This window comes from Phocoena phocoena, chromosome 8 (genome assembly GCF_963924675.1).
Source record: "Phocoena phocoena chromosome 8, mPhoPho1.1, whole genome shotgun sequence".
In the NCBI taxonomy this organism is placed as follows: domain Eukaryota; kingdom Metazoa; phylum Chordata; class Mammalia; order Artiodactyla; family Phocoenidae; genus Phocoena; species Phocoena phocoena.
This window is the reverse complement of record NC_089226.1, coordinates 103,901,108-103,927,788: the sequence shown is the minus strand read 5'-3', so window position 1 is coordinate 103,927,788 and position 26,681 is coordinate 103,901,108. Positions and strand designations below refer to the sequence as shown.

The 26,681-nt window shown below is 50.4% G+C and overlaps 2 protein-coding genes across 5 annotated transcripts; one reads left to right on the top strand and one right to left on the bottom strand.

Moving 5' to 3' along the window:
- Positions 1-498: 498 nt before the first annotated feature.
- Positions 499-9,377, bottom strand: PELI3 (pellino E3 ubiquitin protein ligase family member 3). 3 transcript variants are annotated; one of them, XM_065881942.1, is made up of 8 exons: positions 9,238-9,377; positions 7,943-8,095; positions 7,331-7,402; positions 5,109-5,238; positions 4,412-4,513; positions 3,420-3,614; positions 2,914-3,102; positions 499-1,514 (listed from the first exon to the last, which is right to left on the bottom strand). In XM_065881942.1, exons 2-8 carry the CDS (start codon positions 8,092-8,094, stop codon positions 945-947), a joined length of 1,410 nt encoding a protein of 469 aa, XP_065738014.1. In that variant the 5' UTR covers position 8,095; positions 9,238-9,377; the 3' UTR covers positions 499-944. The 3 variants fall into 3 exon arrangements, with proteins under 3 accessions (XP_065738014.1, XP_065738015.1, XP_065738017.1); XM_065881943.1 differs by lacking the exon at positions 7,331-7,402 and having other exon boundaries at positions 9,238-9,325; XM_065881945.1 differs by lacking the exons at positions 7,331-7,402; positions 9,238-9,377 and having other exon boundaries at positions 945-1,514; positions 5,109-5,132; positions 7,954-8,094.
- Positions 9,378-22,398: 13,021 nt separating this feature from the next.
- Positions 22,399-25,250, top strand: MRPL11 (mitochondrial ribosomal protein L11). Of its 2 annotated transcripts, none has more exons than XM_065882693.1 (5): positions 22,399-22,616; positions 22,989-23,084; positions 23,508-23,601; positions 23,686-23,845; positions 24,971-25,250. In XM_065882693.1, exons 1-5 carry the CDS (start codon positions 22,494-22,496, stop codon positions 25,074-25,076), a joined length of 579 nt encoding a protein of 192 aa, XP_065738765.1. In that variant the 5' UTR covers positions 22,399-22,493; the 3' UTR covers positions 25,077-25,250. The 2 variants fall into 2 exon arrangements, with proteins under 2 accessions (XP_065738765.1, XP_065738766.1); XM_065882694.1 differs by having other exon boundaries at positions 22,494-22,538; positions 24,971-25,076.
- The last annotated feature ends 1,431 nt before the right edge of the window (positions 25,251-26,681 follow it).

Below are 26,681 nucleotides of genomic sequence, written 5' to 3'. Positions count from 1 at the left end.
CCAGCCACCTTTCTGCCCCCTGAAGCCCATGCTACAGCCACTCTGAACCTCTCACTCAGTTCCCTGCATACTTACACCTGAGCCTGTGCTCGGCCTCCCGTCTGCCTTAAGTACCCCCCACCACTTCCTGTGGATCCTTCCTGTGGGGATTCCCAGCAGTCCAACAAGGCGGAGCCCTTATGCGCCTCCTCAGTGAAGCCTCTCTCACTCCTCACTTTTCTACCCTCCAGTGAGACCAGCTTCACAGCTCCTGGTGATTCTCTGATCCCAGCACACAGGAAGCCATGCTGTCCTTCAGTAATTTGTCTGTCATCCACTAGACTGTGAACTCTACCAGGCAGGGAACCAGGTCTGACTGTCTCTGTGTCCCCAGATCCCACTTGGCAAGGAGTCCTGCCCACAGTGGGTATCCACAGATGTCGGTCCCAGCCTGCTGCCCACCCGGCACTCCCTTAGGGGCTGGAGGCGTTGCACACATGCAGGACACGAGGGATTTGTGAGGGCAGCTGAGCAGCAAGGTTTATAGAGGAACCCAGGGCAGCAGCAGGGTGATTATCTGGAACTGGGTCGGCAGGCTCAGGGCACAGCCAGCCTAAGCTGGGGGTCAGGGGCCCATGGCCCCTTCATTCCCCCAGGGGCACAGTGTAGGTGGCATGATGTGGGATGCCCCAGGAAGGGCCAGGGCGTAGGGGTGAGCCTCCCTCCATCAGCCCGGGACAGAGCTGGTGCTGAGGGCCCCATCATTCTGACCAAGGTAGGGGTCCCAGAGACCCCCCCTTTGGAGCCAGAGTTAAGAGGGGAAGGGCACCATCCATCCAACCCGTCCATCTGGTGTGGCGATGTGCCAGAAGGTAGAGTCCCACATGCAGAGCTCCCTCTGGGCTGCAGGAGGTGGGGGACCTGGGTGGGCAGGCGGGCGCGGCAGCAGGGGGCCCCCAGGGAGCCTAGTCCAGCGGCCCCTGGAAAATGAGGCGGACACAGCCATGCTCGCCGGTGAGCCAGGCCCCGCAAAAGGGACAAGCAGCGTGGAAAGCGTGGGTGCCATGGGGCAGTGGCGTCTGAGCCCAGTAGCGGGCAGTCTTCTCAGAGCAGACGTGGCCACAAGGTGCGAAGGCGTGGCTGGGCGGCCCGGGGTCCAGGCAGAGGCCGGCCTCCTGGCCGAGCCACAGGGGCACGTAGGGCCCCACGAGGCGGCAGAGAGGACACTCGCGCTCCTGGGGGCCCCGCTCGCGTCGGCAGCCCCAGCCGTGATAGCCGTGGACGTGGCCACAGCGGACGTAGACCCAGGGCTGCTGCTTGTCAGGTGCCGTGCGGCCACGGGCCGGGCTGGGGAAGGCGAGGGTGCTGAGGCCCACGGGACACTGGGGCCGCGCTGCATTCGCCTCCTGCCTCTGGGCCTCCAGCTGCTTCAGCGTGGGCGCCCGCAGCAGCCCCGCCGGCGTGCGCCACAGCAGCGTAGCTCCACACAGGTCAATGAGGGAGCCGTCCTGCAGCACGTTGGACTCGTTTTCCACCTGCAAGGGCAGCAGAAGAGCCTTATTGCCCAAGAGGCTCCTGAACCCCCTGCCACTGGGCCGCCGTGACCCCAGTCAAGCCACCCATCCATCCCACTGAACCTCCCTAGAGAGAGTACTCTGGACCCGTGGGGCTGGCTGGGGCAGAGGAGGGGGTTGGACTGGGGCAGAGGAGGGGGGAGGGTGGGGGCAGAGCAGCAGAAAAGACTGAGAAGCCACATGGGAGGGGAGGCAAGTGGTCCCAGGCAGGCACTGTCCGAAAAAACAGCAACAACAAAAAACACCCAGGCAGGCACCATTCCTTACACTCAGTAAAACGTGGGCCTTGGTCACCTCATCTGTCAAATCAGAAGGCCTGGACCAAAATGGGAATTTTCTAAAACATTTTCCCAGGCTCTCCCCTAATGGCAGAGGCCAGAAACTCCTCTGTCCAAAACACTGGGGACTTAGCCCAAAGCAGGGGTCCTAAGGGCTGAGGTTAAAAGCAAGGACTCTAGCACTAGATTGTCGGGGTGTGAATGCTGGCCTCAGCATTGACTAACTCTGTGTCCCTGGTCAAGTAACTTATCCTCTCTGTGTCTTAATTTCCTTATCCTCAAGATGGATTTTACTTCCCTGTATAGCAAGTGGTTTTCATGAATCAATGTAAACACTTGGAACAGTGCCCAGAACATAGTAGGTGCTCAATAAATGTGTCCTAGTGAAACGTTCAAAAGCATAATTTTAAAAAGTAATGTTTCCCCAGATCTTCCAATAGAATTGATGCTCTGGAAAGATAAGCCATGCTTTTCCTTGAGGTTTGGCATCTCCTTGCCCGAGGTGCTCATACCTAGGAAAAGCTCTGCGTGGCCCATTTGAGGATCTTTGCCACATGGCAAAGCCCCTATGTCTCTCTAGGACTCTCCCAACCCCTAACATTAGTTCTCTGGTCTGTACCACATGGAGCGTTCACTGTCACCTGTGTCAGAACTACTCCAAGGCCCTTTCCTGCTGGGAGAGAATAAAGCTGAACCCGTGTGAACGTGACAGACATGTTACAAACTGCCAACACTTCAGGCTACAAACTGCTCTCACACAGGCCAAGTGTCATCCTCATAGGAGGGTGTGAAGTTTTCAGCTGCTGGCATCCTCAAAGCCACTTGGTACTGCACGGTGTGTTTGTGTGGGTGCCACTTCACATCACCCCAGGGACCTCCGGCAGTATGTGGGCTACACTTGGAGATGCTGGTCTGTTCCCCTCTGTGGTGCAAGTGGCACGTGCCCCCAGATGGACCCTGTTGGGGATCCCTTGTGCAGCAGGACTGGAGATCATCTGTCCTGGCTTGGGAAGGGGGAAGGGGAGATTGGGAGGACCCAGGAAGGATGAGGGGGTGGGGAGGAGGGTGGACAGGCCACCTACCAGCTTCCCCCGCTGCTGTGCCGAGCGGCTGTCCCTCAGAGTATATACATTCCCACAGACCGAGATCTCCCGCCAGACACCCGGGGCCGAGTCCTCAGAGAAGCCGCCTGCTGGGTGCATCACCAGGACCCCGTTGGTGGTTAAGCCGTCCATCAGGCCGTCAGGGGTCCGCCATTTGGCTGCCCGCTCCTGGGACCACACGTGGGATCAGATCACATCCCCGAGTGGCCCCCAGCAGGCTGCGAGCCAGGAGTGCTGCCCCTCTACCCTCGAGCTCAGAGGTGGCCCGGAGAGGACTAGAATTGGCGCTGCGTGACCTTGGGCGTCACCTGACCTCTCTGAGCCTCGCTTTGCTCATTTGTTAAGTGGGGTTGCTAATCCCCGCATAGGTCATGGTTATGATTACTGCAGCCTGGTCCATCACCCCAGGATGCTGCCCCTCCCCAGCCTACCCCTCGGCTCACTCTCAGATGTAGTGCTGGTCCCTGCCCGGGGGGCTCACTCACTCCAAGGAAAATGTTGCTGGAGGCATCAAAGCCAGCGGCATAGATGCGGGCGGTATAGGGCGGCCGGCGGTCACAGAGGATGCGGCAGGCATAGCGGGAGATGGTGCTCTGGGCAGAGGGGCCCTCGGCAGCCCCTCCTCCAGGCGACGTGTCTGTTACCACAAAGTCGATCATGTTCTCCGTGGAGCGGCCAATCTGTGAGGGAGGGGAGGGCAGGCACAGGAATGCTGTGTGCACAGGTCAGTCCTGTGGGCTTCCCATCCCAGGGTTCCCAGCAGCTGCTCTGTGTGCAGGGTCACCAAACAAGGAGGGGACAGCACCATCCCAGCTCCCTGGGGGTCTCCACATCCAATCACTGGTGTCTGTGTTTCTCCTTCTCTGCCTCCCCCCCAGTTCCTGGAAGCACCCCACTCAATTAAAAACTAGCTGATTTGCGGATAGAACAGTGAAAGGGTAACTGACACCCATAGTCTGGGAATGTTCAAATGTTAGTAGAAAATAGTGAATTTTTGGTAAATATTTACTATATATCATGTTAAGCATTTCGTGTGCAATATCTCAGTTAATCTTCCCAACGATGCCCTGGGGTGGGACTATAATGGGCCCCACTTTATAGATGAGGAAACCAAGGCCCAGAGAGGTTAAGCGACTCTTGCCCAAAGTCATCCAGCTACTAACTGACGGAGCTGGGAGCAGAAACCAGGCAGTGCGACTCTCACAACACACTCTGAACTCCTAAACTGTATGCCTCCCGCAGGTGGGAGTCCAGGCTTGGGTCTGAATCTTGATCCAGCCACTGACTTCCTGTGTGACTGGGAAGTCAACAACCCTCACTGGGGTGTCCTGCTTCCTCATCTGAAGAGTGATCCACTGCACTGAGGACACAAAGTACCTGCCCCGTGGCCACAAGCCATCCCCTGGAACACCTGCAGAGCTCAGTGTCCAGGCCTGGTGGTCCAGTGGCCAAGGCTTGTGGAGACGCCCGAGCATACCTGGAACATGTCTGTGTCACTGTCATGTGTGTACTCGACTATGACCGAGTGGCTCCGGGACAGTGTGTACGAGATGCTGTGCTGGCCACGGTTGCTCAGTGCCTGGTGACATAAAGGAGAAGTCACTTTCCCGGGCATGTGGCCAGAGGAAGGGTGAGCCTCTAAGCCAGAAGCTGGAGCCCAAGGCCCAGTGGTCACTCCTAGGGAAGGGGCAGCTCCACCCTTTGCAGAGGGTGTATTATGCAGTTGGCACTTTACACAGGTTACCTTGTTTGATCCCTAAAGCCACCCGAAGGAGGCATGGTTATCATTCCCGTTTTACAGTTGAGGGAACTGCAGCTCCAAGAGGAGAAGAAACTGGCCTAAGGTCTAACAGCTGAAAACAGCAGAGCCCGAATTCTAACCCAAACCCTCTGCAGCCAAAGGCCTTTCCTTTGTCATTGCTGTGTGACTGTCACATCCCCTCTCTGAGCCTTGGCCGCCTCTACAATGATGCTGACCACTTCCATCCAATGGATGGGGTCTGGTGGTCAAGGAAACACTTTGCAGACTGTAACACATGGCAAGGGATCTCCCACCAGCACCATTTCTCTGGGGCAGTGAGTGAAGACACAGTGGGCTCCCCTGCTCCAGCGGGGCTGTGGGCAGGTAGGACTGGGAAGACCAGCACCCAGGACTGCTAGGACAAGCTGCTTGCCTTGGACACAAGCGGTGTGGAGATGTGGTGCATGACGTCCGGCTTCACTCCATTGGCGTGTGGCCGGCGGTTCAGTGCCAGGCGGCTTCGGCGGCGGCCCTTGTCCCCACTTGCCAGACACCCATTGTAGCTGTGGATGTGAGGGATAAGAAGAAAGGGTTGCAGGGAGAGAGAGAGAAAGTGAGCCCCTGAGAGACTAGGAGAAACTGCCAACTTCTGGGCAGATCCTACCTTAATAAACAAGCCCTAGAACCACCCACAACTAGAAGACCCTACTCTATCCAATTGGTGCCTTCGGGGAGTGGGGTGGGGGTGAGAATATCCTCAAAAGGCCTTGCATCCAATTAACCAGTGTTTTCTGGACTCCTGAACCATGCCTGGCCAGGTGCCAGGTGCTGGCATGGTATAGTGACACACCAGTCAGTTCTGTGCCCTAAGTTTTTCAAGGAACCCGGGTGCCACCTGCCATGATCCAGGCACAAGCCAAGTATGCCCCAGGCCCAGAGACAGGAGAAGGGAATTCTGGCCCCAGGATCAGGTTTCTAAGAGAGGGGACACCCATACTGGGCCTTGAAGAACTAGAAAGGATTCACCTTTAGCAAACTGTCATTAATTATATCACAAGTACTACCGGAAACCAGAATGAAAGAAAAAAAACAGACCCACAATGCCACTACCTCCATATCGCCAACACATCAAATTTCTACCTTCCTTTCCAGCTCTCGTCCGGAGGGAATGATTGTGGAAGGCAAAGATGGAGTGAGTCATAACCTTGATTGCTGCCATGTACCGGAGCCTCCCGTGTTCTTGGTGCTTCACATTATTAATTACCTAATGGAACGTGTGCAATGTCCTGCCAGGCAAGTATCTTTCTTCTCATTTTACGAATGAGGAAAATTGAGGCTCAGGGAGATAAAATGACTTGCCTGAGGTCCCAGGCTAGTCAGTGGGAAAAGTCTAGATGTGAACTCGGGTCTGTCTGACTCCAGCCTCTGCTGCGGACTTTCTGTAGGAGGGCTCACCCTGAGCAAAGGCCTTGAGGCTGGAAGGGTTTGGTGAGATCACAGAGTGATGATTTGGGTGGTAAAGTGCAGCAGGGGAAAATGAACTTGATGGGAGGGCCCTGAACACCAGGCTGAGGATTCCGGACTTTATTCCATAAGCAGTGGGGAGCCATGGAGGGTTGGCGGCAGGAAGTGAAAAGGATGAATAGCTGGCAAATACAGCTGAGGACCACTTGAATCAGAATCTTCCCCGGCCTCACACATGGAGATTCTGATTCTGTAGGTTTGGGATGGGCCTGTCAATGGGTATTTTCCAATGTGCTCGCCAGGTGGCTCTGATGTCCAGCCAGTGTGGGGCTTCACTGCCCTGCAGAGAACAAATGGCAGTCAAGAGGGCCTGTCCCCTTAGGTCTGAGCTCTCCCTCATCAGTGGCCTCACCCTCAGCTGCAATGCCAGCTCTTCCTTTGGGACACCGAGCAGCTGCTTTTTTTTTTTTTGAAAGTATGGAGTCCTAACCACTGGACCACCAGGGAATTCCGAAGCAGCTGCTTTTCTAATGCAAGCACCCCTGAGCGGGGCATCACTTTTGCCCTTGTAAGCTCTTCCCACATATGGGGGGGTGGGACAGTTCAGGACACAGGCTGGGGGCTCAGACTGGCCTGGCTTAAATCCTGGCTTTCCCACTTATCATATGACCTCTGTAAAATGGGGTTAATTTATCAGGACCTACCTCACAGGTTCATTGTGAGAACTAAAGGAGATAAAGCATTTAAAAATGCTTGGCACAGAGTTTGGCATATATATAGCAAGCCCTTGGTAAGTGTTAGCTATTATTATTATTATTACTGAAAAAAAAAGTACATGGCATGTACATGTCAACAAACAGTAGCCATTATTATTTCTAAATAATCATCACAATGATAACATAGCTTATCATATACTTTCTTGGGGTAGAGAGAGAGGTCAAAAGGAGGTACAGTCAGGGGAGGAAGGAGAGGAATTTTTGCCTGGGGCAAGAGCTAGGTGGGTGGTGCAGAGATCCTGGTCAGGTGAACACCAGGAAGGGATGAGCTCTACTCAGCCACCAACTCATGTCTCTTCCTCTCTCCTGGCCTCAGTTTCCTCATCTGTAGCGTGAGGGTCAGCTGTAGCTTAGCAAAAGTTCACTAGACCTAGAGTAAAAAGCCCTGGGTCCAAATCCCAGCCCTGCCACTTACCAGCTCTGTGCCCTTGGGCCAGTCACTTCCCCTCTCTGAGCCTCGGTTTCCTCACCTCCTTCCTCACAGCATCTTTGTGAAGATTGAAATGAAATAATGTCCATGAAAGGGCTCGGCACAGGCCTGCCTCCCAGAACACTTGGTGTGTGCCAGGCACTGTCCTACGTGCTTTACAGAAATCACCTCATTCATTCCTTCCAACAACCCTCTGAGGTATTATTATTAGCATCCCTATTGGGAAATGGGAAAACAGAGGCACAGGGAAGTTAAGCAACTTGCAAGGCAGGATTTGAACCAAGCAGTCTTGCTGGAGAACCAGAGTTCTTCACCTCAGACTACACACACTAGGTGCTTTATGAAAGGCAGCTGGTGTTACTTTCTTCTGCTCAGAAACGTGGGTGGGCAGTTAGAGTTGTCTCAGTAATTTATGAAAAATGGGAAGATAAAATAATAATTATGAATTGAGGTGGGCTTGGTCAACTTTGTCTCTCAGCTGGGAAGGTGAGGAGGGACAAACAGCAGAAGGCCCTAAGTGGGGAGAGCTGGGGCCCTTGGTCTGGCTGTCCTGTGGGGTGCCTGGTGCCCCACCCCACCTGAACCAGGGAGGCTCACCCCAGAACGATGAGTTCACCATACTTGATGGGTTCCTCCCCTGGCTGTGCATCTTCACTGGGAGAAGAGAGGACACAAGAGCCCTGGTTCTCTGGGTGCTGGAGGTCTGAGGTTCGGGGGGAGCCCACTTCAGGGTTTCCTTCCAACACCATTCTGGGCAGAGTGGGAGAGGAGAAAAAGAGCTTTGCAGCCTCCCACCCCAGCCCCCTCAATGCCAGCTCCAGCCTGCTGCAGGCCACCTAGGCTAACAACAGAGTGACCTTTCACCCACTCTGTTGCTATGGCAACCACTTCACTTCAGCCTCCCCTAAACTGACAGGGTTGCTGGGATACCAGGGAAGGGAGATGGATGGGATGGAACCAAGAGGGTGGGGCTGCACAGAGGGTCAGAATATTTGGCAGGGGCAGAGGGATGGGCCAACTTGGGATGGCCAGAAGCTTCTTTTTGGCCAGGACCTCAGTCTGGGATTTGCTTGGAAGAAAGTCACCCCAGGAGTTGGGGGCCCTTACTGCTCATCCTTCACTCAGTTCCTGGGTTTGGCTCTCAGCCCCGGGACCTCTGAGTAACACTTCTGTCAGGTTTTTGGAATCTACCTGTCCATCTTAATCTTTCTGCCCCTTTGCCGGTCTAGGCCTCTGTCTGTCTGTCTGTTTTCTCAGTGACTCTCTGTCCCCGCCGCTGTCCTTTTCGCCATCTCTCTACCCACGCTCCTCCCCATCTCCGCCTGTCTGGCCACCTCTACCTCCCCATCCATCTGCCCCAGTCTCCCCATCTTGTCCTCGCCCTGCGGGCAGGCCTCTGGACCCCTCCCCGGTGCACCCCCCTCCCTCCCTCAGGTGTCAGTCTGCAGTCCCCGGGCCGCCCGGGTCTCTGGAGGCCTGTGGGGGCGGCGCTCCCCCCTCCCGCTCGGGCTGCAGCAGAGCCGGTCCCCGCAGGGAGCCTGTTTGGAAAATATCCCAGCGCAGGAGGGACTGCGCCGGGGCAGGCCGGCGCCCCGCGCCCGGGGCAGGCACAATGACAGCCCAGCACATACGCAGATACACACCCGGCTGCCCCTCCACACAAACACGCGCGCTCACACACACAGTCCAGCACAACCCGAGCCCCGCGGGCAGTGCCCGGACGGGCGCAGAGTCCACCCTCGACCCGCCACAGCAGGCGCGATCGCGCAAAGAGCCACAGGCGCCCGCCCTCAGACCAAGTACCCCTGCCACCCAGACACTCAAACACGCCCCCAGCGTCCGCTGGGGCCCGCCCGGCGAAGCCCCCGCCCCCTCCGCCCCGGCGGCCTCACCTGGCCAAGCTCCGGCCTCCGCTCGGCGCCTCTCCCTCCGCGCCTCCCTCTTGCTCGGCCCTGGGGCTGCCGCGGCGGGATGGGCCCGACCCGCGACGGCTCCGCGCTGCCTCGTCACGGAGACACCCGGAGCCGGGGGAGGGGTACGGGCGCCAACAGCCACGCTCCGCCCCCTGTCCTTATGCCCCGCCCCGTGTAAGCCCCGCCCCACTCAAGACTCCGCCCCTTGCGGCGAAGCTCTTCCCCAGTCGGCGGAGCCCCGCCCTTTCGCAGGAAACCACGCCCCTTATAGGGCCCCGCCTTCGGGCCCTTGGAAGCCCCGCCCACCACTCTATTTTAGGAACTCCCCCGCCCAACTTCGCCAGCTCTGGGACTCTTAGGTAGTCTACGAGACCCCTCCCCCAGTTCGGGCTCCCCTGACCCCGCCTTCATTTCTGGGGACTCCCGAGTTCTCCTTGAGACCCTGGCGCCCCCTCCCCCACCGCGGTCTGGGACCTTCCCACTAGGCTGGAGACCCCTTTCCCCACCTTAGGCCAGGGATAGTCCACCTCCTGCCCGAGAACTCGCCTCCCAGATGGGGAAGCTGCGGAATTAGAGGAGAGAGGCAGGGGCGGGAAGGAGAGAGAAGGAAAATACTAGAGGAGGCGGAGGAGGGGGTGTGCGTCAGCAGGAAGGAGAGGAAAGCCGCCGCGTTTGACTCCAGTAGCAGACCTGTCTCCCCCCAACAAGCTCGGCTGCTTTCTCGCTGAGCAACCTCCGGCTGACTCGGGGCCCCCCAGGTGTCTAGGAACACCTCTCTCTCTCCCGCCAGCTTGCACACACCACCTGAGATGCCGCAGAGGGGATGGAGACCTCTGGGGGTTTGCAGTCCCCTCCGGTCCTGGGCTTGCAAGAGATCTCGTCTGTCAGTCTGTGCCAGGTGCTATGTGCTGTGCTTTGAACAAAATAAGCCCTTTAATTCTTGGGAGACAGGCACTATAATCACCCATTTTAAAGATGAGAAAACAGAGATTTAGGAACCTGACTTGGTCGTGATTATTTTCCTAGAAAGGGCCCAAGAGTGGATCTCAGCTATGTGACTCCAGAGTCCGGACTCCTAACTTCTATACCTTGCTGTTATGACTTGGGAAGTCTGGACAGCACTCAGAGGTGCAGAGCCAGAGAGACCCAGAGATGCATCAGATAAGATCCCTAGAGCTCATTATCTCTTGGTCTGTTTGGAACTATAACCAAGAGCTGGGGGAAGCCCAGAGGGTGGACCTTTAATTTGCATCTTTGGAGTGCATGTTTTATTGAGGAAATCAAGGAAGGCTGCACAGAGGAGGCCACCTTTGGCCCCAGTCAAGAAGGATAAGTGAAAGTTTGCCCACACATTCCTGAGAGGGGGCACACTTCCCCTCCGTCTCCCCAACTTGTTGTTTATGAAGCTGCCCGTCTCCAAGACTCCTCCTGGGCCCCACCACATCCACACACCCCACTAACTCCGCCACCTAAAAATAGTCCAAGATACCAACTGCTTTGCCAACTGTTCTGGGGCCCCAGCAGCCAGATGAAACAAGAAAGCAGCTGACAGCACACCCTTTGAGGACAAAAGCAGTCATTAATCAAAGAGAAACTCCCTGAGAGGCCACCACAGGGCAGGCTGGACTGCTGAGCTGCCAGCAGCAGGTCATACAAATCCTGCACCACAGGGTAGCTTCCATCCCTGACTGCCTACAGTATGCCCACCTGCATGCCAGGTATGCACAGCCATAATAGAACACAGGGACACTGCGACAGTCTTACTCCCCTTTGCACTCCCAGCTTCCAGCACATTTTCTGCCAGAGCAGGCCCTCTGTGAACACGTACTGAATTACTGTTAGAATTCCCAGTTTACAGATGAGAAAAGTGAGGCTGGGGTGGGAGTGGGCAGCCAGGTCACACAGCCAGGCAAGTATGGAACTGACGTTTGACCAGAGCCCCCGTGCTACGACCTGACACCAGACTGCAGGAAGGGCTAAGAGAGGTTCCAAGGCTTTGTCCCAGGAGGCAGAGATTTCTCCTGTGGTAGAGCACTGGGCTTGGAGCTGCATGGTGGGTACAGCCAGACCAGGAGGGACCTCTGGGAGCACGTGATGAGCCTGATTGAAGCATTGCATTGTCCAGGTCAGGGAGAGGAAGGGTGGGTTGGAACACCACCAACAGACACAGAATCTCAAGTCCCAGCCTTGGCTTCTGGCTCTAAGGCCCATGCTCTGTCCTAAGAACTCCAGCTTCGGGACTTCCCTGGTGGTTCAGTGGCAAAGGCTCCGCGCTCCCAATGCAGGGGGGTCTGGGTTTGATCCCTGGTCAGGGAACCAGATCCCACATGCCGCAACTAAAAGATCCTGCGTGTGCTGCAACTAAGACCCGGTGCAGCCAAATAAATAAATAAATATTAAAAAAAAAAAAAAGAACTCCAGCTTCTTAATCTCTCTAGGCATCACTTCCTGTATTTATAAAATGGGAATAATAATAGTACCTTCCTGAAGTGGGATAAAAATGTGCAGTATTGTTTTGAAAACCTTTTTGTTCAGCCCCTCCCTTCTCTCTTCAATCTAGATCTTGGCCCTATTGCTTCTTTTTCTTGGCTGCTTTGGGTCTTAGGCGAGCGGGGGCTACTCTTTGCTGCGGTGTGCAGGCTTCTCATTGTGGTGGCTTCTCTTGTTGCAGAGCGTGGGCTCTAGGCATGTGGGCTTCAGTAGTTGCAGCATGCAGGCTCAGTAGTTGTGGCACGTGGGCTCTAGAGCGCAGGCTCAGTAGTTGTGGTGCACCGGCTTAGTTGCTCCGCGGCATGTGGGATATTCCCGAACCAGGGCTCAAACCCGTGTCCCCTGCATTGGTAGGCGGATTCTTAACCACTGCTCCACCAGGGGAGTCCCAACCCTATTGCTTTTTTTTTTTTTTTTTCGGCCATAGCTCACGGGCCCAGCTGCTCCGCGGCATGTGGGATCTTCCCGGATCGGGGCACGAACCCGTGTCCCCTACATCGGCAGGCGGACTCTCAACCACTGCGCCACCAGGGAAGCCCCCTATTGCTTTTTAAAAAGGGGACAAAGAAAGGAACAAGATACAGCCTGTATTTCTTCAATTCTTGGGTTCAAGTGCCCAGAGATAGGGGCTCACGTAAACAGTTTGGAAGAGTATTTGTGCATCTAGTTGAGAAAGGATGTTGAAAACAAACAAACAAACCAACAACAAATGCTTTCTGGGCTAAGAGATTTGCAGAGGAATGGATAAGGAAGAGCTAAGATGCTGAGCTGTGCCTTTGAGGCCTTGTTGTAGATAGAAGCGTGGGGCTGGGAAAAGACAGACCCCTCAGATAGATTTAGGGATCCAAACTCTATTCCTTCAGAGTCCAAACTTGATTGGATCAGCTTGTGGAACAATTTATGTTCTAGGACATTGTTGAAAACAATAGAGAACTCAGCTGGCAATGAGTGGAGTTTAACAGCTGGGTGTGGTCAGGGAAAGAGTCAGTCGAGGAGAGCTCTGCCCAAATCAGTCATCCCAGGTGACTGAGGTGGGCATGCAGACTGAGGACCAAGGACAGAGGCTTTAAACTCAGGCTGTGGGAAAGGGGGATGGACTTTACTAAAATAATCCACCCAGTCACTAAACAAGCAAATAACAATATAAGCCCTTGGGGGGTGGCAAATGCAAAGGTGCCACAATATATTATCTAAAAGCTTCAGTTTCCAACAGGAAAGGATGACACATAGACTAGGAAAAAAAACAGGCAGGTGTTGTCAGGATGTGGGGAAATCGGCACCCTCACACACTGACTGTGGGATTGTAAAATGCTGCAGCCACCAGCATTGCTTCCGACAGTTAAACATAGTTACCATGTGACCCAGCAATTCCACTCCTAGGGATAGGCCCAAGAGAAATGAAAACATATGCCCACACAAAAATTTTTACACACATATTTATGGTAGCATTATTCATAATAGCCAAAACGTGGACAACCCAAGTGTTCATCAATTGTTGAATGGATAAACAAAATGTAGTGTATCTATACAATGGAATATTATTCAGCCATAGAAAGGAACAAAGTACTGATATATGCGACAACCTTGAAAACATTATGCTAAGTGAAAGAAGTCAGTCATAAAACACTGCATGTTGTATGATTTCATTTACAAGAAATATCAAAATAGGAAAATCTATAGACAGAAAGTGGATTAGTGCTTATTTAGCCAGGGAGGGATGGTGGAGTGAGGGGTGATAGCTAAAGGGTATGAGTTTCTCTTTGAGGTAATGAAAATGTTCCAGAACTGACGGTGGTGATGGTTACATGTATCCGTGAACATACCCAAAACCACTAAGCTGTACACTTTAAATTGGTGAATTGTATGATATGTGAATTATACCTCAATATAACTTTTACTAAAAAAGAACAAAATAGAACAAAACAAAACAAGCAAAAAATAATAACATTGAGTAGAAGAAGCTAAACAGCAGAATTCATACTCTATAATTATATTATTATATTAATTATATAATCATACTCTATAATTATATTGATATAAATCTCAAAAATAGTCCAAACTAAGCTATGTCAGTTCAAGATGCTTACTTTGGTGGTAAAACTAATTAGAAAGGCAAGGAAGTTAACACCCTGAAAATCAGGCTGGAAGGAGAACAGCGGGCGCTCCGGAGTGCTGTCTGGGGTGCTGTCCAGGTTGCTGTTTGGTGTCTTGACAGAGTGGCACTCACCTGAGTGCTCGTTTAATGTTTGTTAAGCTGTACATTTATGTTGTATGAGCTTTTGGTTTGTTTATTGTATTTTATAATAAAAATGTTAAAAATAAGATGAGTTGGTTCAGGGGCGTCCCTGGTGGCTCAGTGGTTAAGAATCCGCCTGCCATTGTAGGGGGCATGGGTTCGAACCCTGGTCCGGGAAGATTCCACATGCCACGGAGCAACTGAGCCGATGCGCCACAACTACTGAGCCTGCGCTCTAGAGCCCGTGAGCCACAACTACTGAAGCCCACGCACCCAGAGCCTGTGCTCCACAACAAGAGAAGCCACCACAATGAGAGGCCCACGCGCCACAATGAACAGTAGCCCCCGCTCGCTGCAACTAGAGAAAAACCTGCACACAGCAACGAAGACCCAACACAGCCAAAAATGAATAAAATAAAATAAATAAATTTATTTTTAAAAAGAAAGAAAAAAGAAGAGTTGGTTCAATCAAACCCTCACATTCTGTAATTTGAATGGGTAGGGAGTTGTTCCAGCTGAAAAGTCAGGATGTAGAGGAGGCTGGTGAGGCTGAGATAGCCATGGCCAGAGTGAGTGAAGAGGAGCTGAGGAAGCCAGTGACAGCAGGTGCACAGACAGAAGAAAAGCTATGGGAGGGGATAAGAAGGGCCCCTAGAGCTTCAAATGTTGATAGCTTGATTTATTCATTTATTTACCCACTGATCAACAGAGTTTTTAAGTACTTGCCTTGGGTCACACCAATGAACCTACTTCTCCCTAATCCCCTAATCCCCAGTGCTGCATCCCCAGCAATCATGTTTATCTTTGTGATATCATTCCCTGGCCACAGCTAAAGGGAGTAGGGGTGCCAGTGTAACCCAGGCTGGGCCAATCACATTATGTCTGTTGGGAATTTGGAATGGAGACTCAGAGATAGCTTTTTTCTGCTGTAGAGCTGGAGAATCATGGAAAACTGGTTTTGCTATGCCAAAGCTTCACCCTTGGTGGGCACCTGACCTGAGTCTCAAGAGACACTGGGGGATAATTGAACTAACTGCTTTGCCACTGGATACAAGAACTGCCACTTCCATCCTAGGTCATGAAAATTATCCCTACTTACAACTCGGCCTCTACTGTATTTGGACAGTTCCATAGTTTTTATGATTGTTACTTTCAAACCCCACTCCTGGCACCAATTTCTGTATTATTTATGGATTGTATATGGAGGAAAAAAAAGAGGAGAGATTCCATAATTAGATGCAACAGGGTATTACAGAATCCTAGTGTGAGAGACGTTTGATATATTTTTGGCTGTCCATAATCTGAAACCTTTTCCCGTGTGTGTGTGTGTGTGTGTGTGTGTGAACCCAACTTGATGAGACAGAGACTAGTTCCAACTATAAAGGTTGAAAATGCCAGGTATTCCCTTTCCCAGCATCCCTTGCATCTAGGGTGCAGACACATGTCTTAGATTCTTCCCAGGCAGAGGCATCTGCTTCAGACTGAATCAGAGGCTACTTCCTAAAGAAGCAGATGTGGAGGAGACAGTGGCCATGTCCAATTTCGGAAGCAGCAGTAAAAGTAGTTCCAACGGCAGAGTCTGCAGCCCTCTGCCAGCGGTGCCAGTGGTGAAGATGCTATGCCCAGCGTGGGCAGTGGTGTATTCTTAGGACCAGTTCTGTGTCACGATTTTGGGTGTGTTCCCACTTGCCTAGCTACTGTGCCTAGTTCCCTGAACAGCCTGGAGATCCTGTGAGTTACTGAGTATCCTTCATAAATTTTCTTCCTGCTTAGGTTGACCAGAATTGGCTTCTGTACTTGAAATTAAGAACCTTGACAGACACCCTTAGAAACCTGAAAGCAGTTCTTCCTGAGGAGTGGCAACAGACAGCGGGAACATGAAAGGAACTGTCTCTCCCCACTTTTTGTCTCTTTGTCTCTCTGTATGTTGGCATCACTCTTCCCTCCCTTCAGACCAACATACTTGTTCTGAGGTAGGAAGTGGCTGCTCCACATCTCCCAAGTTTTGATATCTTCTCCTTTCAGGAAGCCAGTCCAAATTGAGAATAGAATTTCTAACTTTTGATGAAAAATTACAAGGGGAGGAACTCTGGCCCAGCTTGGGTGAGATGCTCGCTCCTGGCCAGTCAACTACAGATAGGCAGGATCACGTCACATAAAAATAGTTGCTGGGTCCAACCCCATGGATTGGAGGTGCATTTTCAGAGAATGGGGGAACACCAAGGTCATGGATTGGACCTAAATGTGTCCACTACAAAAAGCAGTTAGGGGGCTTCCCTGGTGGCGCAGTGGTTGAGAGTCCACCTGCCGATGCAGGGGACACGGGTTCGTGCCCTGGTCCGGGAAGATCCCACATGCCGCGGAGCGGCTGGGCCCGTGAGCCACGGCCGCTGAGCCTGCGCGTCCGGAGCCTGTGCTCCGCAACGGGAGAGGCCACAACAGTGAGAGGCCCACATACCACAAAAAAAACCAAAAACAAAAACAAAAACATATGATCATCTCAATAGATGCAAAAAAAGCTTTTGACAAAATTCAACACCCATTTTGATAAAAACTCTCCGGAAAGTGGACATAAATGGAACCTACCTCAACATAATAAAGGCCATATATGACAAACCCACAGCAAACATCATTCTCAATGGTGAAAAACTGAAAGCATTTCCTCTAAGATCAGGAACAAGACAAGGATGTCCATTTTCACCACTATTATTCAACATAGTTTTGGAAGTCCTAGCCACGGCATCAGAGAAGAAAAATTAATTCAAGTTGGAAAAGAAGAAGTAAAACTGTCACTGTTTGCAGATGACATGATACTATACATAGAGAATCCTAAAGATGCCACCAGAAAACTACTGGAGCTAATCAATGAATTTGGTAAAGTTGCAGGATACAAAATTAATGCACAGAAATCTCTTGCATTCCTATACACTAACAGCGAAAGATCAGAAAGAGAAATGAAGGAAACAATCCCATTCACCACTGCAACAAAAAGAATAAAATACCTAGGAATAAACCTATCTAAGGAGGTAAAAGACCTGTACTCAGAAAAACTATAAGACACTGATGAAAGAAATCGAAGATGACACAAACAGATGAGCCTGCGCATCCGGAGCCTGTGCTCCGCAACGGGAGAGACCACAACAGTGAGAGGCCCGCGTACCGCAAAAAAAAAAAAAAAAGGATTAGAGACCTAAATGTAAGACTGGACACTATAAAACTCTTAGAGGAAAACATAGGCAGAACACTCTTCGACATAAATCACAGCAACATATTTTTTGATCCACCTCCTAGAGTAATGGAAATAAAAACAAAAATAAACAAATGGGACCTAACGAAACTTAAAAGTTTTTGCAAAGCAAAGGAAACTACAAACAAGACGAAAAGACAGCCCTCAGAATGGGAGAAAATATTTGCAAATGAATCAACCGACAAAGGATTAATCTCCAAAATATATAAACAGCTCATGCAGCTCAATATTAAAAAAACCAACAACCCAATTCAAAAATGGGCAGAAGATCTCAATAGACATTTCTCCAAAGAAGACATACAGATGGCCAAGAAGCACATGAAAAGCTGCTCAACATAACATAATTATTAGAGAAATGCAAATCAAAACTACAATGAGGTATCACCTCACACCAGTTAGAATGGACATCATCAGAAAATCTACAAACAACAAATGCTGGAGAGGGTGTGGAGAAAAGGGAACCCTCTTGCACTGTTGGTGGGAATGGAAATTGATACAGCCACTATGGAGAACAGTATGGAGGTTCCTTAAAAAACTAAACATAGAATTACCATATGACCCAGCAATCCCGCTACTGGGCATATACCCAGAGAAAACCATAATTCAAAAAGATACATGCACCCCAATGTTCATTGCAGCACTATTTACAATAGCCAGGTCACAGAAGCAACCTAAATGCCCATTGACAGACGAATGGATAAAGAAGATGTGCTACGTATATACAATGGAATATTACTCAGCCATAAAAAGGAATGAAATTGGGTCATTTGTTGAGACGTGGATGGATCTAAAGACTGTCATACAGAGTGAAGTAAGTCAGAAAGAAAAAAACAGATATCTTATATTAACGCATATATGTGGAACCTAGAAATATGGTACAGATGAACTGGTTTGCAGGGCAGAAATTGAGTCACAGATATAGAGAACAAACATATGGACACCAAGGGGGGAAAGCAGCATGGGGTGGGCGGTGGTGTGATGAATTGGGAGATTGGGATTGACGTGTATACACTAATATGTATAAAATAGATGACTAATAAGAACCTGCTGTATAAAAAAATAAAGTAAAATTCAAAAAAAAACTTTAAAAAATAAAAATAAAATGTTTCCACAACCTACTCCTTGGGTTCCATCATTTGCTAAAACTGCTCACAGAACTCAGGAAAACAATTTACTTATACGATTGCAGTTTATTACAAAGAATATTTCAAAGGGTACAAATGAACAGCCAGAAGGAAGAGATTGCACAGGGCAAGGTATGGGGATGGGCCATGGACCACTACATCCCTCCTCTTGTCACTCTATCCCTCTTTCCTCTTTCCTCTTGCAGCCCAGTGAATCTTTGATACTGTGTACTTTGGGGGTCTGCAAAGCCCCCACCCACAAATATTTTGTCCAGGCTTTTCCATTTTCCATGGGATACAGGCTCAGTTTTTGCTTGATCTCCACTTTCTCATTTCCTTTTTCTCTGACTCTTCTCCGGCAGCTGCAGACGCCTCATTCTCCTGCTCTTCCTCCCAGCTCCGTAACTGCTCCTTTTCCGTTTCCTCTGCTCACTCCTCCTTCTCTTCTTTTCACTCTTTATTTATTTTAATTAATTAATTTATTTTTGGCTGTGTTGGGTCTTCGTTGCTGCGCGTAGGCTTTTCTCTAGTTGCGATGAGCGGGGGCTACTCTTCATTGTGGTGTGCAGGCTTCTCACTGCAGTGGCTTCTCTTGTTGCGGAGCATGTGCTGTAGGCACGCAGGCTTCAGTAGTTGTGGCACGCAGGCTCAGTAGATGTGGCTCAGGCTCTAGAGCGCAGGTTCAGTAGTTGTGGCGCACGGGCTTAGTTGCTCCGCGGCATGTGGGATTTTCCTGGAGCAGGGCTCGAACCTGTGTCCCCTGCATTGGCAGGCGGATTCTTAACCACTGTACCACCAGGGAAGTCCCTTCACTCTTTATTTTGTTTTATTTACTTTTAAAAAATCTTTGGCCGCACCACGCAGCATATGGGGTCTTACTTAGCTCCCCAACCAGGGATCGAACCTGTACCCCCTGCAGTGGAAGTGAGGAGTCTTAACCGCTGGACTGCTGAGGAAGTCACTCTTCTTTTCACCCTTTAAATGTGAGTTCTCTTCTCATCTCTTCTCTCCACCGCAGGCAATCTCACTCCTGGCCCTGGCCTCAAAGACTACCAGTCTCTATGTTACAGAGGCCAGTGTTCCTGTCTGCTTCTCTCCCAGATCATACCCTTCAGACGGGTGTCACACAGACACACCCAAACTCAACTCATTGTCTTCTACCTGAACCTACAACTCCTGTGTCTCCAGCGTTAAAAGTGAAAGGCCTAGGGCTTCCCTGGTGGCGCAGTGGTTGAGAGTCCGCCTGCCGATGCAGGGGACACGGGTTCATGCCCCGGTCCGGGAAGATCCCACATGCTGCGGAGCGGCTGGGCCCGTGAGCCATGGCCGCTGAGCCTGCGCATCCGGAGCCTGTGCTCCGCAACGGGAGAGGCCACAGCAGTGAGAGGCCCGTGTACCGCCAAAAAAAAAAAAAAAAAAAGTGAAAGGTCTAATCATTCATTTGCATGATTATTCAGGCCAGAATTCTGGGCATCACTCGTGATGCTTCTCTCCCCCTCCTTCCACAAATTACCCATCAAGCACTAACTTCTGCTGATTTGTGTGGCAGCCTAGGGAATGGTCAAGTACATGAATCCTTAGAGCCAAAAAGTCTGCGTTCAAATCCTGACACTGCCACATTCTAGCAGTTTAAGTTTGGACAAGTAACTTAACCTCTCTGTGCTTCAGTTTCCTCATCTATAAAGTGGGCATAATAATAGCACCTATATCTCAAAGGATTGCAATGAGATTTAAATGAGTTATCCTTGGACTTCCCTGGTGGTGCAGTGGTTAAGAATCCGCCTGCCAATGCAGGGGACATGGGTTCGAGCCCTGGTCCAGGAAGATCCCACATGCCGCGGAGCGTGGAGCAACTAAGCCTGTGCGCCACAACTACTGAGCCCGTGTGCCACAACTACTGAAGCCCACGCACCTAGAGCCCATGTTCTGCAACAAGAGAAGCCACCGCAATGAGAAGCCCGCACGCCGCAATGAAGAGCAGCCCCCATTCACCGCAACTAGAGAAAGACCGCGTGCAGCAACGAAGACCCAACACAGCCAAAAATAAATAAATAAATTTATTTTTTAAAAAATGAGTTACTCTTCATAAAGATGTACACACTTCATACTACACAGGCATTTGTTGACTAAAATAAACTCTATATTCTAAGTATCTCTTGGACTGGTCCCAAGCTACCGTTCTCTCTGCACCGTCTTACTGCCCTGACCTAATCGGTCTCGCTGCATACAATCCCTGCTCTCCTCCAATCCCTCTACACATCCAAGCCAGGGTCACCTTTTCAAAATGCAAATATGGTGCAAATACTTAACACTCTTCAATGGCTTCCTACTGTATAGCCCGCACTCCTTATCAGGCTAGCAAGACCTGTGAGATCGGGTCCTCACTCGCCTGTCTGGGCTCATCTTCGCCACTGAACAGTCTGGCCTCCCACATATCCAAACGCAGACTAGGGAGTTGCTTCCTTATAATCTGTAAGAGCTGAGTAATCAAAACTGTCCTTTCACTGACAGGAAGTGGAAATTGCACCCAATGGAGCCCAGTTTGTGCCAGGCCACATTCTTGGCTCCCTGAGCACCTGCCATGCCCATTTACTTCCTGATTCCTGTCGGGAATCATTCAGGAAGGATTTATTTCTTTATGTGTAAATAACTTTGTAAATATAGGTCGGGTGATGTGGGGCACCCAGAGATAAATCCTATCCAGCTTGGCTTGCTCTGGGCCAGGCCCTCTTCTATGTGCTTTACCTGAATTAACTAATTTCCTGTGAGGTAGGTATTATATTCAGCCCCATCTTACTAGTGAGGAAATGGAAGCACAGGGAAGTTAACTACTGTGCCCCAGGTTTTACAGCTAGTAAATCAAAGAGCCTTCGTGGTTCCAGAGTCTTGAGAAGGTTTATGAGGCTGAGCGTTATAAGAACTCGATAGACTTCAGAGACAGGAGCAATCACATTTACTTAGTGGGAGTCCAATGTGAATACAGAATAAAAAGTTTATGTGTCTCACAGTTTACAGTGTGGTTTTACATGGATCATATCATTTTACATGGATTATATCATTTAACCAGGGATTACAGCAGTACAGACTTGTGGTAAACAGAACAAGGTCTAGAATCAGATAATCTCATATTTCTTTCCCAGCCCTGTCACATACAGGGTAGGTGTTTTAGGGCCTCATTTTGTGCCTCAATTTCTCATTTGTAAAGGGGGTATAATAAAACAATATACGTCATGCCATTGTGAGGATTAAATGAGATAATAATGCCCTTAGCACAGTGCCTGGCAAGTAGCAAATGCTAAAAATAATAATAATAACAACAAGAAGAAGATGCTGGCTTATTTTATTGGACACAGGTGATGTATCAACTACGTTCTGGGCCTCTTAAGCCTCACAAGAGCTCTGCAAGGTTTTGTCCTTATTGTACAGTGAAGAGCACGTGCTGACTAGGTGTCAGGTATTGTTCTAAAGCACTTTGCTGACTCAATCCTCACAACAATCCCAGGGGTAGGTACTACCTATTATAATCCTCTTTGTACAGAGGGGGAAACTGAGCATAAATTAAATAAGTTGATCAAGTTCACAGCCAGCAAGAGAAGCAACCAGGCAGTTTACTTCCAAGGTCCGTACTCTTAACCATCTTCCCTTTCAACAACAGGTGAAGAAACAGGCTCAGAAAGTGAAGAGATCCCCACTCCTAAAAAAGGAGCGTTAAACTATTTTCCAATCCAGGGATTATCACTATGTCCAGCAGATGGCGCCCCAGGACATAGCAAGCTGTGGGATTCGCATACGCGGTCAAAACTACCATACCCACAATGCAGTGCGGATATTAAGGGCCACCTGCCAGTTTAGCTGTCTGAGGCACTGCCTGTGTGCTCTCCAGGAGGAACGTGTGTATCTGAGACATTCGGGTCCTTCCTCAATCTTAAGGTAGCAAGTTAAAAGTTTTTTCTGCTTCATCTCATCCTCCTTGTCTTACTAGTTGGAGAGCGGAAGGATGAATCAACGCTGCTATTGGTTGGCTTCATCTGCCTTACCCTAACGTGAGGACCCTTGACCTTTAACCCAAGGTGGCGGCGCCAGGAGCCTTAGCTCTTGCTGTGGACCTGAGATGATCTAAGGCCGGGGACTCCGCCTCATGTCGAAGCTAAGCCGGGCCACTCGGGCCCTCAGGAAGCCCGAGGCCGGCGGCGTGATCCGGACCATCGTGCGGGCAGGCCAGGCCATGCCCGGGCCCCCACTAGGCCCCGTCCTGGGTCAGGTGCAGCCGCGGCAGGAACCTGGCGTGGGAGGCGTCGGAGGGTGGGAGCAAGTATCCGGGTGGCGGGTGCTGGCTGGGCCAGAGCGGCCTCGGTTTAAAACGCGGCTCTGCTGCCCACACGTTGTATGTCCTTGGGTTAGTTACACAGCCTCTTCGAGGTTCAGCTTCCTCTGTTCTTCGTCTACGAGCTGTTGTAAGGATAGAGAGGCGTGAAACATACGAATCATCTGGCACATAAAATGGTAGTTGGATCTGGGTAGAGAAACGAGAACGGGAGCTTAGGGAAGTGAAGACGGAGAGAATAGATGGAGCCTCCGGGGGAAAGGAAGCCGTCCCTTCCTCCGCACGCTGACCCCTATGCCTCCCTCACAGCGAGGCGTTTCCATCAACCAGTTCTGTAAGGAGTTCAACGAGAAGACCAAGGACATCAAAGAAGGCATTCCTCTGCCTACCAAGATTTTTGTGAAGGTGAGGAGTCGGGACTCTGATCCCCAGTTTCCTTCTCATTCTCCCCAGGCCCTGGAGCTGGTCACCTGGGGTTGCTACTCGGCTCATAACTTGGGGCAAGTGTTTTCCTGTTACCCGGCCCCACTTTCCCCATTTTTACAGTAGAGACTAGGCCATATCTTTTCTGAACCCGCGCTGCCATATTGCAGATCTTTCCTTTGTTCCTCCAACTTGCTGGGGCTTCCAGAGCAGAGTTGGACCTGGAATAGAAGTGACAGGGACGTTTGTTGCAGATTTGTTTCTTCTGTGGTTTTGTTGTCAGTTAAAGGGAAGGAAGGTGAGCTATGGGAAGGGGGGACAGGAAGTTAGAAGTTCCCTGGGCTGGGGCAGCAGGGGTTGGGGGAGGTGGGAAGAAAGATTCTCATGTGTCTTTTTTCCTTTCAGCCTGACAGGACATTTGAAATCAAAATTGGCCAACCCACTGTTTCCTACTTCCTGAAGGCAGCTGCTGGGATTGAGAAGGGGGCCCGGCACACAGGTAAGGGGCAGGGTGGGCATCTGGGCTTCTGGGCTCTGGAAGGAAGCAGTGACACCTGAAGTGCTATTTGTTCCTTGCTCCCAGGGAAAGAGGTGGCAGGCCTAGTGACACTGAAGCACGTGTATGAGATCGCCCGTGTCAAAGCTCAGGATGACGCCTTCGCCTTGCAGGACGTGCCCCTGTCCTCTGTTGTTCGCTCTATCATTGGCTCTGCCCGTTCCCTGGGCATTCGTGTGGTGAAGGAGTGAGTTTCCGGGGAAGCTCAGTGTGAGGGGAGGGCCTGGAGAGTTCTTGACTCTGGGACAAAGCTGAGGGCCCACTGAGTGGGAGAGTCAGCTTCTGAGTTAATGGATCTTAGATTCTTGGGAGTGGGGAGCCTCATTCATTCATTTGGAATATACTTATTAAGTACCTATCATGTGTTAGGCATTGTTCTGGACACTGGATGCAGCTAGGAAGGAGGTAGCCGTGCTTGACCTTGCTTTCTAAGGAACTCAGAGTCCAGAGATGGACGCAGATCCATAAATGGAGCAGTATACTGCCAGATGGTCAGTGTTGACAAAAGGAACTACAGGTATCCTCAGAACAGGGAGCAGAGCCCTGGGAAGTGAGGTCAAGGCCTGGGGCAAGCATTGCAAGAAGTAGAAAAGTCCCTGTGAAGGATGTAAGGTGAAGGAATGGAGCAAAGAAGTTCAGTGTGATCTGGGTATATAATACTAGAGGCAGAATGGGACATAGTAGGACATGAGCCAAACAGACTAGTTGGTTCTCAAATTCAGACTTGATCCTGAGGCCAGCAGCAGGCCCCCTCATGGGGCTTCGGATGGCCTCAGAAATTGTTTTCTTGAAGTGAGATGTAGAGTGGGAGAGCCTCTGGCCAGACGACAGCAGGGGCAACACTCAACCCTTCGCTGGCCTCTTGCTGCTGGTGTCACACCCCATGCAAAGGCTGACGATTGGTTGTTTCCCAAGAGGAGTGGGGTTAAGCGTGGAACAGGGATAGACTTTACTTGGCTCAGATCTTTACTTGTATTGGGAGTACAGAAGTCAGTGAATTTGATCCTTGCTCTGAAAGAGATATGCATGCACCACCTGATGACTTCATTTTACAAAATGTTTTGGGGCTCAGAGGAAGGGCAGGTTACTTTGGACTAGGGTGTAGCTGTGCTCATCCTCAAAAGATGAGTAGGGCTTTAAGAAAGGAGTGAAAGGCAGAGGTTATAGTGGGGTAGCAATTCTGGCAGAGGAAACAGATGAGCAAAGGTATGGGGGCAGGAGGGGAGAGGGGTTCTGAGACAGTGACATGGTGCTGTGAGCTCCCCACCAGTGACCGGCCCTTCACTTACCGTCTGTTTTTCTGTACCTGCAGCCTCAGTTCAGAAGAGCTGGCAGCTTTCCAGAAGGAGCGAGCCCTGTTCCTGGCTGCTCAGAAAGAGGCAGATTTGGCAGCCCAGGCAGAAGCTGCCAAGAAGTGACCCCTGTCCCCCACCCTCCAGGATTTTGAAGAGGGCCAGTTGGGAAGGCTGGGCCAGAGGGGAGGAAGGGAGGTCACATCAACCTGATTATATTTTTCTGACTTTAAATTATGTATTTTTGCACGTGTGGTTATATCAGAGGATCAAGTGTGAATAAACATCTTTTGTCAGCCACTCTCAGTTTCTGCCTTGGGACCCCAGAGAAAGGGACCTCATCCACGCAGAGCAACTGCCCAGGATCTGAATTGGCAAGGGTAGCAGAAAATCCCGTGTTTTCCCATTTTCCAGGGGTGAGAGAAAGGGCGAGGTAGGTGGGGGCATGGCTGCTGGACTTGGGTGTACAGAGGCAGCAGATGTTGTTTCTGCTTCCATCAGAAATGTCTCCTATCTCTTGGGGACTTGCCACCTCAACAGAGACAGAACCCTCTGGGGACTTCAGGTCACAGCCCCAAGCAGGGTTGCTACATGGCGTGCCCTGGATCCCAAGGGCTACTTCAGGCCCCTCTATTAAGCTGACCCTGGCTCTGAGTCAGGTGATACCTGAATGTGAATTATTGTGGGGTTTATGGCTACAGACCCATGGAAGAAGCAAAGCATCACTAGGTACCTGCCCATGGTGGGAGAAGTCCTTGGGAAGCCCTGGCCTTTTGTTTTCCCATTAGTCATAATATCAAGGACTATTGTCCTCTCAGAGAAGAGAGGAGGAGTTGGGGGGAAAATGGGATTCACATTTACTAAGCACCTATTATGTGCTAGGTACTTGGTTTTACACTGAGAAGATTTGGAAAGCATAGGAAAAACCCTACAAGAAAAGAAAAGCCTCAAGTGATCCCCTCACCTAGATGAGATTCCTGGCAGTATTGTGGTATATATATTTTCTACTTGGTTTTTTTTCTTTGTGTTTATATATAATACTTTAAGAATAAAACAAATTTGGGTCATACTCTAGATACTGTTGTATTCTACTTTTACTTGTAACTTGGCAATGATTTAGAACATTTTTTCATTATTAATCATCTTCCTAAAACAATTTTTAATGGCTACTTAGTATTCTGTCTTATGGGTAGACCGTTATTTAACCAAGTCCTCAACTGTTGGGTAGGTTTGTTGTTTGCATTAAAAAAAAAAATACACACAACCCCGTGATGAACATCATTTGGTCCTCTGCTTCAGGGTCTCCCAAAACTTCAATCAAGGTGTCAGCTGGGGCTGTGGTCTCATCTGAGGCTTGACTGGGGAAGGATCCACGTTCAAACTCACGTCGTTGTTGGCAGCATTTAATTCTTTCTGAGCAGTTGCATGAGGGCCTCAATTTCTTGCTGGTTATCAGTCAGAGGCCACACTCATTTCCATTCTCTCTAGCTGTGTTGTCTTGGGCAAGTTACTTAACTACTCTGTGCTTTAGATCCATCATCTATAAGGTAGAGAAAATAGTGCTTATCTCAAAAGGTTGAAGAAAGAACTGCATATATGGCCAGTTAATTTATGACAAAGGATCCAAGAATATACAATGGGGAAAGGACAGTCCCTTCAATAAATGGTGTTGAGAAAAGTGGACAACCACGTGCAAGAGAATGAAACTTTAAAAATTAACTCAAAATAGGT

Coding starts and splice junctions, on each gene's coding strand:
- PELI3 (XM_065881942.1), bottom strand. CDS start 8,094: ATGGTGTTGGAAGGAAACCCTGAAGTGGGCTCCCCCCGAACCTCAGAC. Junction 5,239..7,330: donor GGCCCAAGGGCACAGAGCTG/GTAAGTGGCAGG, acceptor TCACATCCACAG/CTACAATGGGTGTCTGGCAA. Junction 3,615..4,411: donor GTGACACAGACATGTTCCAG/GTATGCTCGGGC, acceptor CCTCCCTCACAG/ATTGGCCGCTCCACGGAGAA.
- MRPL11 (XM_065882693.1), top strand. CDS start 22,494: ATGTCGAAGCTAAGCCGGGCCACTCGGGCCCTCAGGAAGCCCGAGGCC. Junction 23,602..23,685: donor GAAGGGGGCCCGGCACACAG/GTAAGGGGCAGG, acceptor CCTTGCTCCCAG/GGAAAGAGGTGGCAGGCCTA. Junction 23,846..24,970: donor GGCATTCGTGTGGTGAAGGA/GTGAGTTTCCGG, acceptor CTGTACCTGCAG/CCTCAGTTCAGAAGAGCTGG.